The sequence below is a fragment of the Engraulis encrasicolus genome, chromosome 1 (genome assembly GCF_034702125.1).
Source record: "Engraulis encrasicolus isolate BLACKSEA-1 chromosome 1, IST_EnEncr_1.0, whole genome shotgun sequence".
Lineage (NCBI taxonomy): Eukaryota > Metazoa > Chordata > Actinopteri > Clupeiformes > Engraulidae > Engraulis > Engraulis encrasicolus.
In genome coordinates this window covers 43,700,904-43,713,959 of record NC_085857.1, presented here as the reverse complement: position 1 = coordinate 43,713,959, position 13,056 = coordinate 43,700,904, and the positions used below count along the sequence as shown (strand labels likewise).

The 13,056-nt window shown below is 44.0% G+C and overlaps 1 protein-coding gene across 1 annotated transcript in view; it reads left to right on the top strand.

Annotated features, from left to right (window-relative positions):
- The window catches only part of tab1 (TGF-beta activated kinase 1/MAP3K7 binding protein 1), a 32,796-nt gene that overhangs the window by 9,024 nt on the left and 10,716 nt on the right, over positions 1 to 13,056 (top strand). Inside the window, exons 6-8 of the mRNA XM_063203120.1 lie at positions 4,051 to 4,167; positions 5,571 to 5,682; positions 12,117 to 12,261. Coding sequence (XP_063059190.1) covers positions 4,051 to 4,167; positions 5,571 to 5,682; positions 12,117 to 12,261 — 374 coding nt within the window. The remainder of the gene's footprint in view (positions 1 to 4,050; positions 4,168 to 5,570; positions 5,683 to 12,116; positions 12,262 to 13,056) is intronic.

Genomic DNA, 13,056 nt, shown 5'->3' with positions numbered 1-13,056 from the left:
ATTTCTGCCCATAAACCAATCAATCTTAATTTGCACATGTCTATTATCAGGCTATTATTATTATTATTATTATTATTATTATTATTATTATTATTATTATTATTATTATCTTTCAGACTAGTGTTGGTAATACAGTCTACAGTATTAATCAATGTATAAGTTATTGCATAGAATAACTAAACTATTTAAGATTGAATTGAAACTGAAACATTACATCAAATAGTCTTCCACATACGAGAAAAAAACAACCTGTCGCTTTAAATGAGCAGCCTCGTGAGGGGAGCCCCTCCCCTCTCTATCACCGTCCACAGTTGCAGTGCTCCACTACGTTCTGAATCTCTCTCTCAAGTTTTAACCACATCTGTCGCCGTTTGGTATTTCAGCGACTATCAAACTAATCGACTGACTGCCAATTACAACTTTGAAAACTTTAATTGACATGTTTGTGCTGACAACGTGAAGTTGTCGCGTGCTGACCAAGGCAACTACACAGGTTATAACGTAACATGGCTCACTGGCGAGTACTCTTACTCAATCGCAAATTACATTGTCAGGTAAACGGCGCATGGATCGGAAAATCAGATCATTGTTGATGCAGATATGGTTATGAATGGTGGAAATGAAGGGGGGAATGGCGAAAAGTTATAGACAAGCAAAGATGCCTTCTTTTGGTGCAGTTGCAGCTGTGCAGAGCCAGCGCCTACATGCAGCGCCAGGTGTAAAGGCAAATGGTTGCGTGAGGAATTTAATATCTCTCGATCGGTTTTTTGATCGGCATGTTTTTCCGATCACCGATCAGGCTATTTTTGGCCATTATCGGCCGGTCATGATCGGCAGCCGAGCAATCGGAGCACCTCTAGTTAGAACTAGGGATTCTGTCTGCTTGCCCTCTTTTCTCATGTCTGGGTCAGTAGTAAGGCAAATCCATCCCCATAATGATCCTTTATTGGTTAATCACTGCGGCTTATTGTTGCTGTCTGACAAAACCAGACACAGAGGAGGCTCAGGGGGCCTTGCCAAGGGTCTCTCTGTCTCTGTATTTCTCTCTTTGTGTTTCTCTCTTTGTGTTTTTCTCTCTCTCTCTCTTTCTCTCTCTGTCTCTCTCTGTCTCTCTCTCTCTCTCTCTCTCTCTCTCTCTCTCTCTCTCTCTCTCTCTCTCTCTCTCTCTCTCTCTCTCTCTCTCTCTCTCTCTTTTTCTGCGCGCTTTGGATGTGAAAGAACAAGGGGCCTCCACAGGGCATACTTTCAAGTCACAAAAAATGGAAAAATAATTTATATTAGAGAGACCTGAAAGAAAGAAAAACAACATCAGTACTCCAGTCAGCTGCTGTAAGATGTTAAGCGAAGTGTCAGGGTTGCACGAAGCCTGTATTAAATGAGCAGTCGGGACGGCGTACTGTGGAGAAGCCTAAGTGGTTTGGACAGGTACGGCAAGTTAAAGCCACTGCTTGACATGACAAGCCCGTTTGATGTTTTGAAATGGTAGCCGGCCTCCTCTTATGGAGCTGACCTCTCTTTGGGGCATATAGCACATGGGGACTGCAGAGACCTCTCTGTGGTTTTGCTGGTTCAAAGAAGTGTCTGCTTCAATGTCATCTCGTTTTTGAAGCAAGTGGTCCGTGTATTAGCAGCAGACACGTTTTATTATGCAGACACAAGTTTTTACAGTGTCCGTCCATTTACACTGAATGCATATGACGCCAGGGGCCCTACAGTATACTACAAAGCTGGCTCAAGAGTAACCCAGGATAAGTTAAGAGGGAAATCATCTAATAGAAGAGCCTGGAGTCCTCATTTTCTTTAGAACACGCAGGCTCTTCTATTAGATGATTGTAACTTAATTTGACTTAACTTAACCTGGTTTACTCCTGAACCAGCTTTGTAGTATAGGGCCCAGGTCAGTCAAGTGCAATCAACTTTCAAAAACATAAAAAATAAGGCGACAGTCTACATGGATGGGTTTTTTTATGTTTATGTTTGTTCAACTTGGAACAGTTTTGCAGTCATTGTTCAGGGCCCTTAGAAACCTATCTAAGTTATACAGATCAATGTAGCACATTGTCTTTGTGGTAAAATGAAATTTGTTTTTGACGTAAGCTGTCATATTACTAGTCATACTCACACAAGTTCAAACTGATGTTTTCATTCAGCATTTGTTTGTTGGTCTAGTGTCTCAACGTCCCTGCTGTAGCAAAGACCCTGTAATATTCATGGCTTTGACATTGTTGCTTGTAGCCTTTTGTACTGATGCAGAATATCAATTTTTGAAGATCGTGATTTGTTTAACTTTATTTTACAGATTTTTTTTTTCACAGAATCAAATAGAAGTGAAGGGCGAAGGTTTTTCTCCTTATTACTTATTGTAAAGTCCAGTTAATACACTTAGGCCACTACACACTACTACAGATATTACTTTCAGTTCGTTTTGGAAAATGGCTTGATCATTTAGTACCTAGTAATTAATGTCTTTTTGGTCATCTTCTGTGTTTGTATGTAGATTAATGATATGCTTTGGCCACTGTTAATAAAAAGAGGCCCAGTGAATTGACTTGAGAACTTTCTGATCAGCCTCAGTCCAACCACACTGCCCACTGCACTGTATGGAGCAGGGGTGGGGAACCTTTTTCATTCAAGGGGCCACTTCAAATTCATCCGAGAGACGTAAAGTCCTCCGAGGGCCGGACTAAGAACACAAACCAGGATTTCCCCCTGCACTTTAGGCAAACGGCCCTCAAGACACATGTTCCCCACCCCTGGAAAATATTGGGTCCAAGTCTGGCCTGAAGACCTGAGCTCAGCTGCTCTTTTTCAGCTGAAAATGGACACCAATGGAAAACAAACAAAGCGATGTACAGTATATGTTACTGTAATTAGTCATGTCTCTCCAGTAGTAATACATAGGCGCGTAGCTCTGAATCGTAGTATACAGAGCCGTTTGATGCTAGACGTCACCCGCAGATCTCGGCCCTGCCCTGAGAACCTCCTGTCTGTTGGGAACTTTGCCAAATCAAGCTTTATCTACTAGCTTGGTGGTGGATTTCTCTGGATTTGTTTGGCTTCCTATTGTGTATACAATGTAGTGCTGTGAAACAGCGTTGGAAATAGACTGAACTCTCTTCCTGTGTTTATTATGTCACAGTGGGAGTGACCGCCCCCTTGCTGTGTGTGTTGGCTAAAGGTGATTGTCTTTTAATCGCTCCATTATACTGATAACATCATTCTGAGCCATTACAGTGAGTCACATCACTTTGGGTGTCATTTGTAAACCGGTGCGGTGCTCGTCACAGTGTGGTCCGAGAGAAATCCCAAGTAGTGTGCAAGCAGTTGTCCTTTTTAGCTGCAAAATTTACTGGAGTTTGGTCACGCTAGTAACTTTTAGTTCATTATATAGTACATTTTAATGGAAAAAAAAACTGACACAGAAGAAGGCTCTGTGCAGCCGAAACGTCTGTCATATCAGTCCCTGCAATGTTCAAATAAAAAGAAAAAACAAGATCCATTTCCTAACTACTAGATTACTTCAGAGACGCACCAACAAGACGGAAGAGCGCGCTGTGTGGAAGATAGCCTAATGAAAAAAAAACACATTTGACAATGAACAGCTCAGTTTCGATGAGCAGCATAGTTGCGATACCTACTCTGGCCTCCATCCTACACAGTGCACCTTTAAGCAATGTTTCTAAAGTGAGTTTTGTGATACATTCTCTTCCTGTTCTCTCTCTCTCTCTCTCTCTCTCTCTCTCTCTCTCTCTCTCTCTCTCTCTCTCTCTCTCTCTCTCTCTCTCTCTCTCTCTCTGTTGCCCTGTCAGGGACTAATCACACACTGTTCTGCAAGTGCAATCCATGTTTTGGGGGTTTCTCTGAGTTTTGTGGTTGACACATAGCGCTGTTTATCTGCGGTTTGTGACTTACACTCTCTCTCTAACTGTTCTTTCTTTCTCTGGTAGGGACCAATCGTGCACTCTCAATTAATGTTTTGTGGGTAACACATTGCACTTTTTCTCCGTTTTTTGACTCACTCTCTTCCTGTTCTCTTTCTCGCCCTGCCAGGGACCAATCGCGCGCTGCTCTGCAAGTCCACCAGTGACGGCCAGAACCAGGTGATCCAGATCAGCCGGGCCCACACCACGGACAATGAGGATGAACTGGCCAGGCTGGCACAACTGGGTAAGGAGGAGTCTTCAAATTTGAAGATTTTTTGGGGGTATTTTTTTACTTTATTGATGACAGGTGGACAGGAAGCGAATGGGGAGAGAGATGGGGTGGGGTCGGCAAATTACCCGGGCCAGGAATCGAACCTGGGTCGGCCGCACGGCAGACGAGTGCAATGTTGGCCACGGTTGGCCACGGCAGGGCCTGACATTTCAAATTGAATCGCCATCATTAAAAGTAACAACTGGTCAGGACCGTGTTTCCCAAAAACTCTGACGTAGTACTTAAGCGCAAGTAGTACTTAAAGTAGTCTCGCATGCATCATCACTGAAAGATTGTACATACAGTATTTTACCTTGCACATCCACTTTGCGCAAGCATTTTATTAGCATTTGCAAGAAAATATATTATTTGTAGGCCTATAAAAGTACTGTATGTATGAACTTTTAGTGATACTAGTACTGCTTTGGCATAAGTACTACTTATTTTTGGGGGGGAAACGCAACGGAGGTCAAATGACTAGATTCAAATTATGTGGCTGGTTCTTATAATTTCCTGTTGTGGGATATAAGGAAGAGTCATTTTTTTCTCTGTGGTCTTAATTGGTCATGTCATTGCCTATTAAAATTATAATGGAATATATTTATAGTATGTTGAGAAGGGGGGGGTAAAGATTTTGTTCTATATTCTGCTTGCCTTTGAAGATATTTGACCATATCTATGCAGGCTCCCTCTATCACATGTTATGTATGCGCGTGTGCATGCGTGTGTGCTACTGAGTGCAGGATTCATTGCATGTTCAGCTCAGTGATGACCAAAAGTGTGTGTGTGTGTGTGTGTGTGTGTGTGTGTGTGTGTGTGTGTGTGTGTGTGTGTGTGTGTGTGTGTGTGTGTGTGTGTGTGTGTGTGTGTGTGTGTGTGTGTGTGTCCGTGTGTCCGTGTGTCCGTGTGTCCGTGTGTCTGTGCTTGCGACTGAGCATAGCCCGGCTCTCGTGTGGTTTAATGATTGAATTTTAATGGTTGTCATTTCATGGGGCTATAGCTGCCTCACTGAAGGTGACCCTCTCTCCCTCCCTCTTCCACCTCCCCTCCTCCCTCCCTCCTTGTGTATTCTTTCCTCTCTCCTCCAATTTCCTTCTGCCTCATTCACTCCGTCTCACTGTTTGTCTCTCTCTCTCTTTCTCTCGGTCTCCATCTTCCTTTTGTTTTCGGTCTTTGGCTCCCCTCTCTCCCTCTCCATATGTCTGTCTCTTTCTCTCTTGTTCCTGTCTTTCTTTCTTTCTTTCTTTCTTTCTTTCTTTCTTTCTTTCTTTCTTTCTTTCTTTCTTTCTTTCTTTCTTTCTTCTCTCTCTCTCTCTCTCTCTCTCTCTCTCTCTCTCTCTCTCTCTCTCTCCCTCTCTCTCTTTTCCTTCCTCCAGGCCTGGACCCCAATCGTCTGCGTCAGACCAGTCTGCTCGGGGGCCAGAGCAGCACCCGCCGCATCGGCGACTACAAGGTCAAATTCAACTACTCGGACATGGACGTGCTGAGGTGAGCTTGCTGCCTGCTCTGCCCTACTGTGCCCCACCTGCTAGCGTTTAGGGCAGTGGTTCTCAACCTTTTTTGAACAAACGCCCTCTGGACCTCATCCTAAGCCTCCCAACGCCCCCTTGACCTTATCATAGGCCTACCAACGCCCACCTTAATGTGAAACATTTTAATTGAACTAATGCCCCCAATGACGACTAAGCACCGTACCCGCTCAACTGTATCCTTTTCAACGCCCCGTTGAGAAACACTAGTTTAGATGATGCTGCGGCCAACCGTGTGCACTGATGATCATTGAGGTGTAGCCTGTCTGCTCCCCATCTAGTCTGGCCAAGCTGTGGTGACGTCAGACCTCCCACAGCGTCTTCAGGCTGACAGAGAACCATGTTGGGCGGTTTGTTCACAATCTGCGCATTCAGGCCGACCGAGAACCGGTGCCCTTTCCCGCTCCTAATCTCGAACCGTCTGGTGTAGGGCTGCACAATTAATCGAAAATAATCGAAAATCGTGATATAATCGTGATATCGAAATCATGATTTCAATAGGAATTTAATCATGGCAATAGTGACCTACCTTTGAGAGCCTCCTTGAAGCCAGAACATACTGACAAGCTGGCGTTTCTGGCCAGAAATCTGTCCACCTAAGTTTCATGCTATTGCCTTTTACATAATTATTACAATTCATTTTATTTTGCTCATCCCGTATTTAATTCATTCTAAGTTATATTTCATTTTGTTATAATTTTGTAAAACATTGGCAAAAATCAATAATCGTGATTGATAATTATGATTATGATTTTTTTTCCATAATTGTGCAGCCCTAATCTGGTGTGTTCACGCCTCAAGTATGAGCGTTCAGGGACTGGAAACTTCTCTTTTTTCTCTGTGAACTGTGACAACAATGTGTACGCATAAGCAGATTCATTCAGATAACACATTATCACATACAGTGAATGTGGGAGGTTCACTGGTAAGCACTTAAGTTCTGAACTTAAGCGAGGCAGGAATGGGCACTGTTTCGTTTGGCCTGAAAACAATAAATGCAATTTGAAGTATTTTTTTTTTTCTTTTTTTTTTTTTTTCTGTGAACTATGACGACAACGTTAACGTCAGGAGGTTTATCTGGGTCATACATGTGGTAAAGCGCACAATCCGGTATGAAACGAAGTTGTTCACTGCTAAGCATAACTGGTGTGGGACTGGGCATCAGTACCATTCTGGCTGACCTGAAAGCAGCATCAGAGGGCAAGCTTAACACACGTGTACCAAATGCCTATGTACAGTATGTTACTGTTCAAAGCTTCAGTTAATCAGACCACTCTTTCCTCTCACATAGCTACCAGCAGGACCAGTGGCAGAACTAGTGTGCCTTCGACTTAAAACACAGCCTTTCAAGCCGTTTGAAATGCTCAATATTCACTGGCTCTGCATTCGCTGATGACCACAGCTGTGGTTCACCGTTGATGGCCACCAGCTGTGCCACTTTGCTTTCATTTCACTTCATAGCCTGATTTTAGCCAAGTTTCACAAACGGCAAGCACATGTGGGGTACTGTGCCTCGTCGTCCTCCCCTCCCCCCCTCTGGTCTTTTCCTCTATTAAAAAAAGTTAATGTGCTACGTAGCTCTGCTCTGTAATATCAGTCCTTGCTGAAACTACTGCATGCACTACAAAGTCAAGTTCAACTACTCGGACATGGACGTGCTGAGGTGAGCTCGCAGCCTGCCCTGCCCTACTGTGCTCCACCTGCTAGCGTTTAGGGCTGTGGCCAACCGTGTGCACTGATGACCAGAGAGGTGTAGCCTGTCTGGCCAAGATGCGCTGATGTCAGACTTCCCATAGGGTGTTCAGGCTGATCTGAGAAATATCAGCATTCGGGAATCAGAAAGTTGGTTCACAATCGGCGTATTCAGACCGACAGAGAATCGTGCCGGTGCCCAGGGGATGCTGTGGCCAACCATGTGAACCAGTGATACAGAATAGAGGGGATAACGTATGTTCTAATCTGAAGTGGAGCAACGGCGGGGGTGGGACTAGACCCGGAAACCAGAAGAAAATCGCCAGCTCCCATTCATCTGTGTGGGAGACTTAAACTAATTCTTCACTAATTCAAACAAGCCAAATAATACTTTTGGGCTGACCCTTTATTTCAGAGAGCTATTTAAGTTGTTTAAATTACCAATGAGCATTGTTAGTTGACTTGATTGACAGTTACAATTCTTTTAGAATTAGTCAAACGCAACCATGGTACTATCAGCGGTTGTTGTCAACGTTGCTAAGGAATAAGGATCCTCGCAGATCAATTGTGGATCCTTCATAGACAGTTGAATGGAATACAATAGAGGAACGCAGTCCACTACAGGTGTATATGTCAGTGGTGTGCACTGATGATGATCAAGAGAGGTGTAGCCTCACTGTCTACCTCGTCTATGAAGTTCTTTCTAGCTTCTACTCTGGCCAAGCCGCAGTGATTTCAGACATCTCAGAAGTTGGGCTTAACCTGCCTGTATCAAATGGCTCTGTATGCTATTGGTTAAAGGCACAGTCAATCGGACCACTCTTTCTTCTGACTTAGCTACCAGCCGAGCCAGTCAAGGCAGAAAATCAATGACAGATCAATGACGGAAGTAATGCACCTTCAACGTAAAGATGCTGTTTTGAGCAATTGGAAATACCCGATTGTTATCACTGTCTCCTATCCTTGGGACATTTGAAATCGAAGAGATGGGAAGTTTTGACGAGACAGACGTTGTGAACTTCAGCGCAAGCTCACGGGAAGCATTAGTGGGCAACATGTGTGCTCATGACCACAGCTTTGGGTACTGTTATTGATGGCCACCAGCTGGCCTCTTTGCATTCATTTTACAGCATGATTTTTTTGAGCCAAGTTTCAATGGCAAGCACATTGGTTACTCTGCCTCGTTTCCCCCCCTCGAGTCATTAAAAAAGGTTAATGTGCTACTTAACTGCCCTCCTGGAATCATTTGTAATTTTCATCAGAAGTGGAATATAAAAGCAAAACTATTATTACATTCACGCGCTAAAGGTGTTTGCACAAGATGCAATCTTCAGATGGCAGAGTGTAGTGAAGGGGAGTAGAGATGCCCAGCTGGGACTCGAACCCAGACCTTCTAGGGTAGTAAACTGGGGCTCTGACCGCTACACCAAAGAGCCAGGCTAGTTGGCGTGACAGTCAGAACACACCCACAACCCTAGTGATGGTCACTCCATCACACAGAGACATGAACTTAAATGTCTTTCAAGGCATCCTATGATGGAAGCTTAAAAAAAAAAGCCTTGAAAGTGACCAATATAGTACAGACATTTTACCACCCCTCTAGTCCTTTGGCTTGGTTTGTAACATTTATTTTGGGAGTTCTGGATGGTTTTGGAACGGCTCAGAATGAATGACTGCACTGGCATGCCTTGATAGCATTGTGACTAGGGCTGTAACGATATTGTGTCGAACCGAGAAATCATGACACTCAGAGTCACGATACTGTATCGTGATGTAAGGAGGCAGTATTGTGATACGCCCTTTTAACGTTTTGTTACCCATCAGCCCAGAAAACAACCAGATGATATGAAGTGACAAGTGATAGTGCTTCCCAGCATCATCATTATTATATAGAAACTTTTAAAAATGATTAGTAGCCTCTTGTAACCTATTCTACCTATAAACAACCATAGTTTTTATTCATAAAGTTTATAATGTTGGCAAATGTGAAATTGTGGGGTGTATCGAATCGTAGGTCATGAATCGTGGTACAAACCGAGTCGTGAGTTGAGTGTATCGTTACAGCCCTAATTGTGACAGTCTTGTGAAGTGGCTCCCTGAAGAGCTGAGAGCTGCTATAAACAGTAGGGCTGTAACAATACACTCAACTCATGATTCGGTTCGTATCACGATTTTTGACCTACGGTTTGATACAGCCCACAATTTCACATTTTCTAGCATTATGGAATAACATTCTGAATAAAAACTATGGTAGATTATAGGTAGAATAGGTGGAGGCGACACATTATTTTAAAAAGTTTGGATATAATGATGATGATTTGAAGCTTGGAAGCTTGATACTTCATATCATGTGCTTGTTTTCTGGATTGAAGGGTAACAGAACTTTGAAAGTGCGCATCACAATACTGCCTTCTTGCATCACGATACAGTATCGTAACTCTGTATGACGATTTCTCGGTTCGATACAATATCGTCTTAATTGTGACAGCCTTGTGAAGTGGCTCCCTGAAGAGCTGAGAGCTACTATAAGGGACTAAACTGAGAGACTCCGAGAGAATGAGACACCAAAATATTACTTTGTGTGTGCCAGCATCAAACACTTACATAACGGTGGCTTGCCAGATTAAATCCTGTCCAAACCGTGGCTTTAGCAAGATAAAAAAGGGGTAGTGGTGGTGGGTGAGGTAAGGGAGAAGAGAAAATCGTGTGCATGTGTACTACGAGCGTTGTTGCAAAATCGGGCCATCTCAGTTAAACCTGACCTGTGCCCAAAATCTGTTCTTTCGAGCCCAAATCTGTTTTTAATAGGTGTTTCGAGCTAACAATTGTCTGTTTGGTTTGGATGGGCAGCCATGCTTAATGGTTGATCTACGCCAGTGGTACTCAACCTTTTTTTGAACAAACGCCCCCTGGACCTCATCCTAAGCATCCCAACGCCCCCTTGACCTCATCATAAGCCTGCCAGCGCCCCCCTAACTATTAAAAAATGTAAATGGACTAATAACCCCAATGACAACTAAACACCACCCCTCAAGTGTATCCTTCTCAACGCTCCCTTAGGGCTCTGCAACGCCCCCCCTGGGGGGGTTGTGCCGCCCCCGTTGAGAAACACTAATCTACTCACTCAGTTTTGTTCCCCTACCAAATTGCACCATAACAAGTGCTTAGTGATTTATAACACTGCTGTAAATGTTTCACGCTCAAATAATTCAAAATACAAATTGTGTCCTTGAATTAATGCTGAACAGATGTTGTGTGATTAAAAAAAAAAAGTCATTACAGAGGAAAGAGCCTATTCACACCATGTAGGTTTTTAATTTTGGTGCAGTGTTTCAAATGGTATTTGTGCATCTGTTGTGTGATTTTAAAGAAAAAGTCATTGCAGAGGAACGAGGCTATCTCCCTGTAGGTTTTTAATTTTGGTGCAGTGTTTCAAATGGTGTTTGTGCATCTGCTGCTTAAGAGGCCTCCTAGGAGGCTGCAGCAGGCAAATCCACTCAATCACAGATCATCGGTGAGTTTATTGCCTTTACTATGGCAACTCCAACAGGGCTCATCTGTGTGTGCGTGTGCGTGTGTGTGTGTACGCGACTTGACTTTCTGTGTGCATGCGTGCATATACGTGTACGTGACTTGAGTTTGTGTGTGTGCGTGTGTGTGTGTGTGTGTGTGTGTGTGTGTGTGTGTGTGTGTGTGTGTGTGTGTGTGTGTGTGTGTGTGTGTGTGTGTGTGTGTGTGTGTGTGTGTGTGTGTGTGCGTGTGTGTGTGTGTGTGTGCGCGTGTGTTAGCGAAGTGAGTTTGTGTGTCTGTCTGTCTGCCCGTGAATGTGTGTTGTGTGTATTCGGAGGGATAATGGGTGGTGAAATGCTTCGACTCACACTTGAAGACTAGAGCTTATAGTTTTATAGCAGATCTCGCCTCGGGATCACGGCGTATCCGGGAGGTGTGATGTGATTCCCACGTAGAGAGAGAGAGAGAAGCAGAGAGAGAAAGAGAAAGAGAAAGAAAGAAAGAAAGAGAGAGAGTGAGAGATAGAAAGAGAGTGAGAGATAGAAAGAGAGACTGACAGAGAGACAGAGGGAGGGCCTGGTCTCTAGTGTCCCCTGAGCTTTGGTGGGGCTTTCATTCGGTTTCCCGTGGTCTGTTCCCCAGACTCTGGCCACTTTGACAGCGCTCCAAGTCTGGCATTACCAACTCTGAATCCTTTTAAATTGCATTTAACCTGCTGCACAACCAAAAGAACTCCTCAATTTCCTGGCCCTGCTGGGAAGTGAAGTGAGTAGGTCTAAAGCGTTTGAACTCGATTGAATTCATGCACACGCTGAAGAGATTTTTAAAAAAGGGTTGTGGGCGAGTAGTTGTGAGGGTGCAGTTAATTGAATTGAATTGTATTGCTTTGCCTCTTGTAGAGCACCTCTGGCAGTTCAATTAAGGGTATACTTTGAAACGTTCTCAAATTATGAGAAATTCTTGACTTCTTCACTACCCTTTGTGGTAATAATTTCCATCATGTGCATTGCTACCAAGTCATCTGCTTTTCTTTTTCATTTCATTTTTCATTCTTCATTTTCACTTCCTCCTGTTTTCCCTATTTTTCCTTTTCAGCACTGCTAGAAATATCGCTCCCTTTTTGTTATCCGCTGCCTTGTGCTTTTCTTTCATTTTCACTTTCTCACGTTTTCTTTTTATTTCCCTTTTCAGCGCTGCAAAGAACAAGCCAATCATCGCCGAACCAGAGATCCACGGAAGCCAGTCATTGGAGGGCGTGACGGGCTTCCTGTTGCTGATGTCCGAGGGGCTCATCAAGGCTCTGGAGTCCGCCCACGGGCCCGAACAGGCCAATCAGGTACGACTTCCACCCCGCTGTTCAGTCTCTAGTGGACAGCTAATCATGGACAGTTCTGAACTGGGCTGAACAGGGGTGCCATGGAAGGGGAGTTTTTGGTTTCGTTTAGTAAACGCACACCAAGTTAGGTGCACACAACGGTCAAGTTAACTTAGTAGGAAAGCAATTGTCGTGGCACACTCAGAGCTTCATGTAATACTTCTTTAATGAGACCTCTCATTAAAAAAGTATTTCATGAAGCGCTGGGTGTGCCTCGACAATTGCTCTCCTACTATGGAAGTGGTATTACCATCACTAGGATTATCAGTGGGCCCATTGGTGTCACGGTCAGAGTGCATGTTTGGTACCCCAAAGACCCGGTTCAAAGCTGGGCAAGACGAGCTTTGGCTAATTGCTCTATTCTAACTTAGTCCTATGTAGGCCAATCAGATACAGGCCGTGTTGTGACAACGCTCTCTAGTGGGCTCTTTTTACGTCACATCTTTGTTAGGGGCAGCCTCACTCACACCACAGTAGCCAGCCAGTCTTGTGTAATTGCCAATTAATAGTGAGGGCCAATTAACGATGGCCAGAGCATCGCAGGTGTCTGGACAATCTCCCGCTGACCAGTGAGAGTGGCTTCAAGCCCTGCAAGCTTTTATGTTGTTCCTGAAACGAGAGAGAGAGATTATTGTGAATCAGTGAGTGTGGGTGTGTGAGAGAGATTATTGACAGCGCCTTATTTAAACGTTTTAGTTAAACTGCACATTGGAGACTGATCAAACGCAATTTCAAACTTCTGTGCTAACCCTGTTA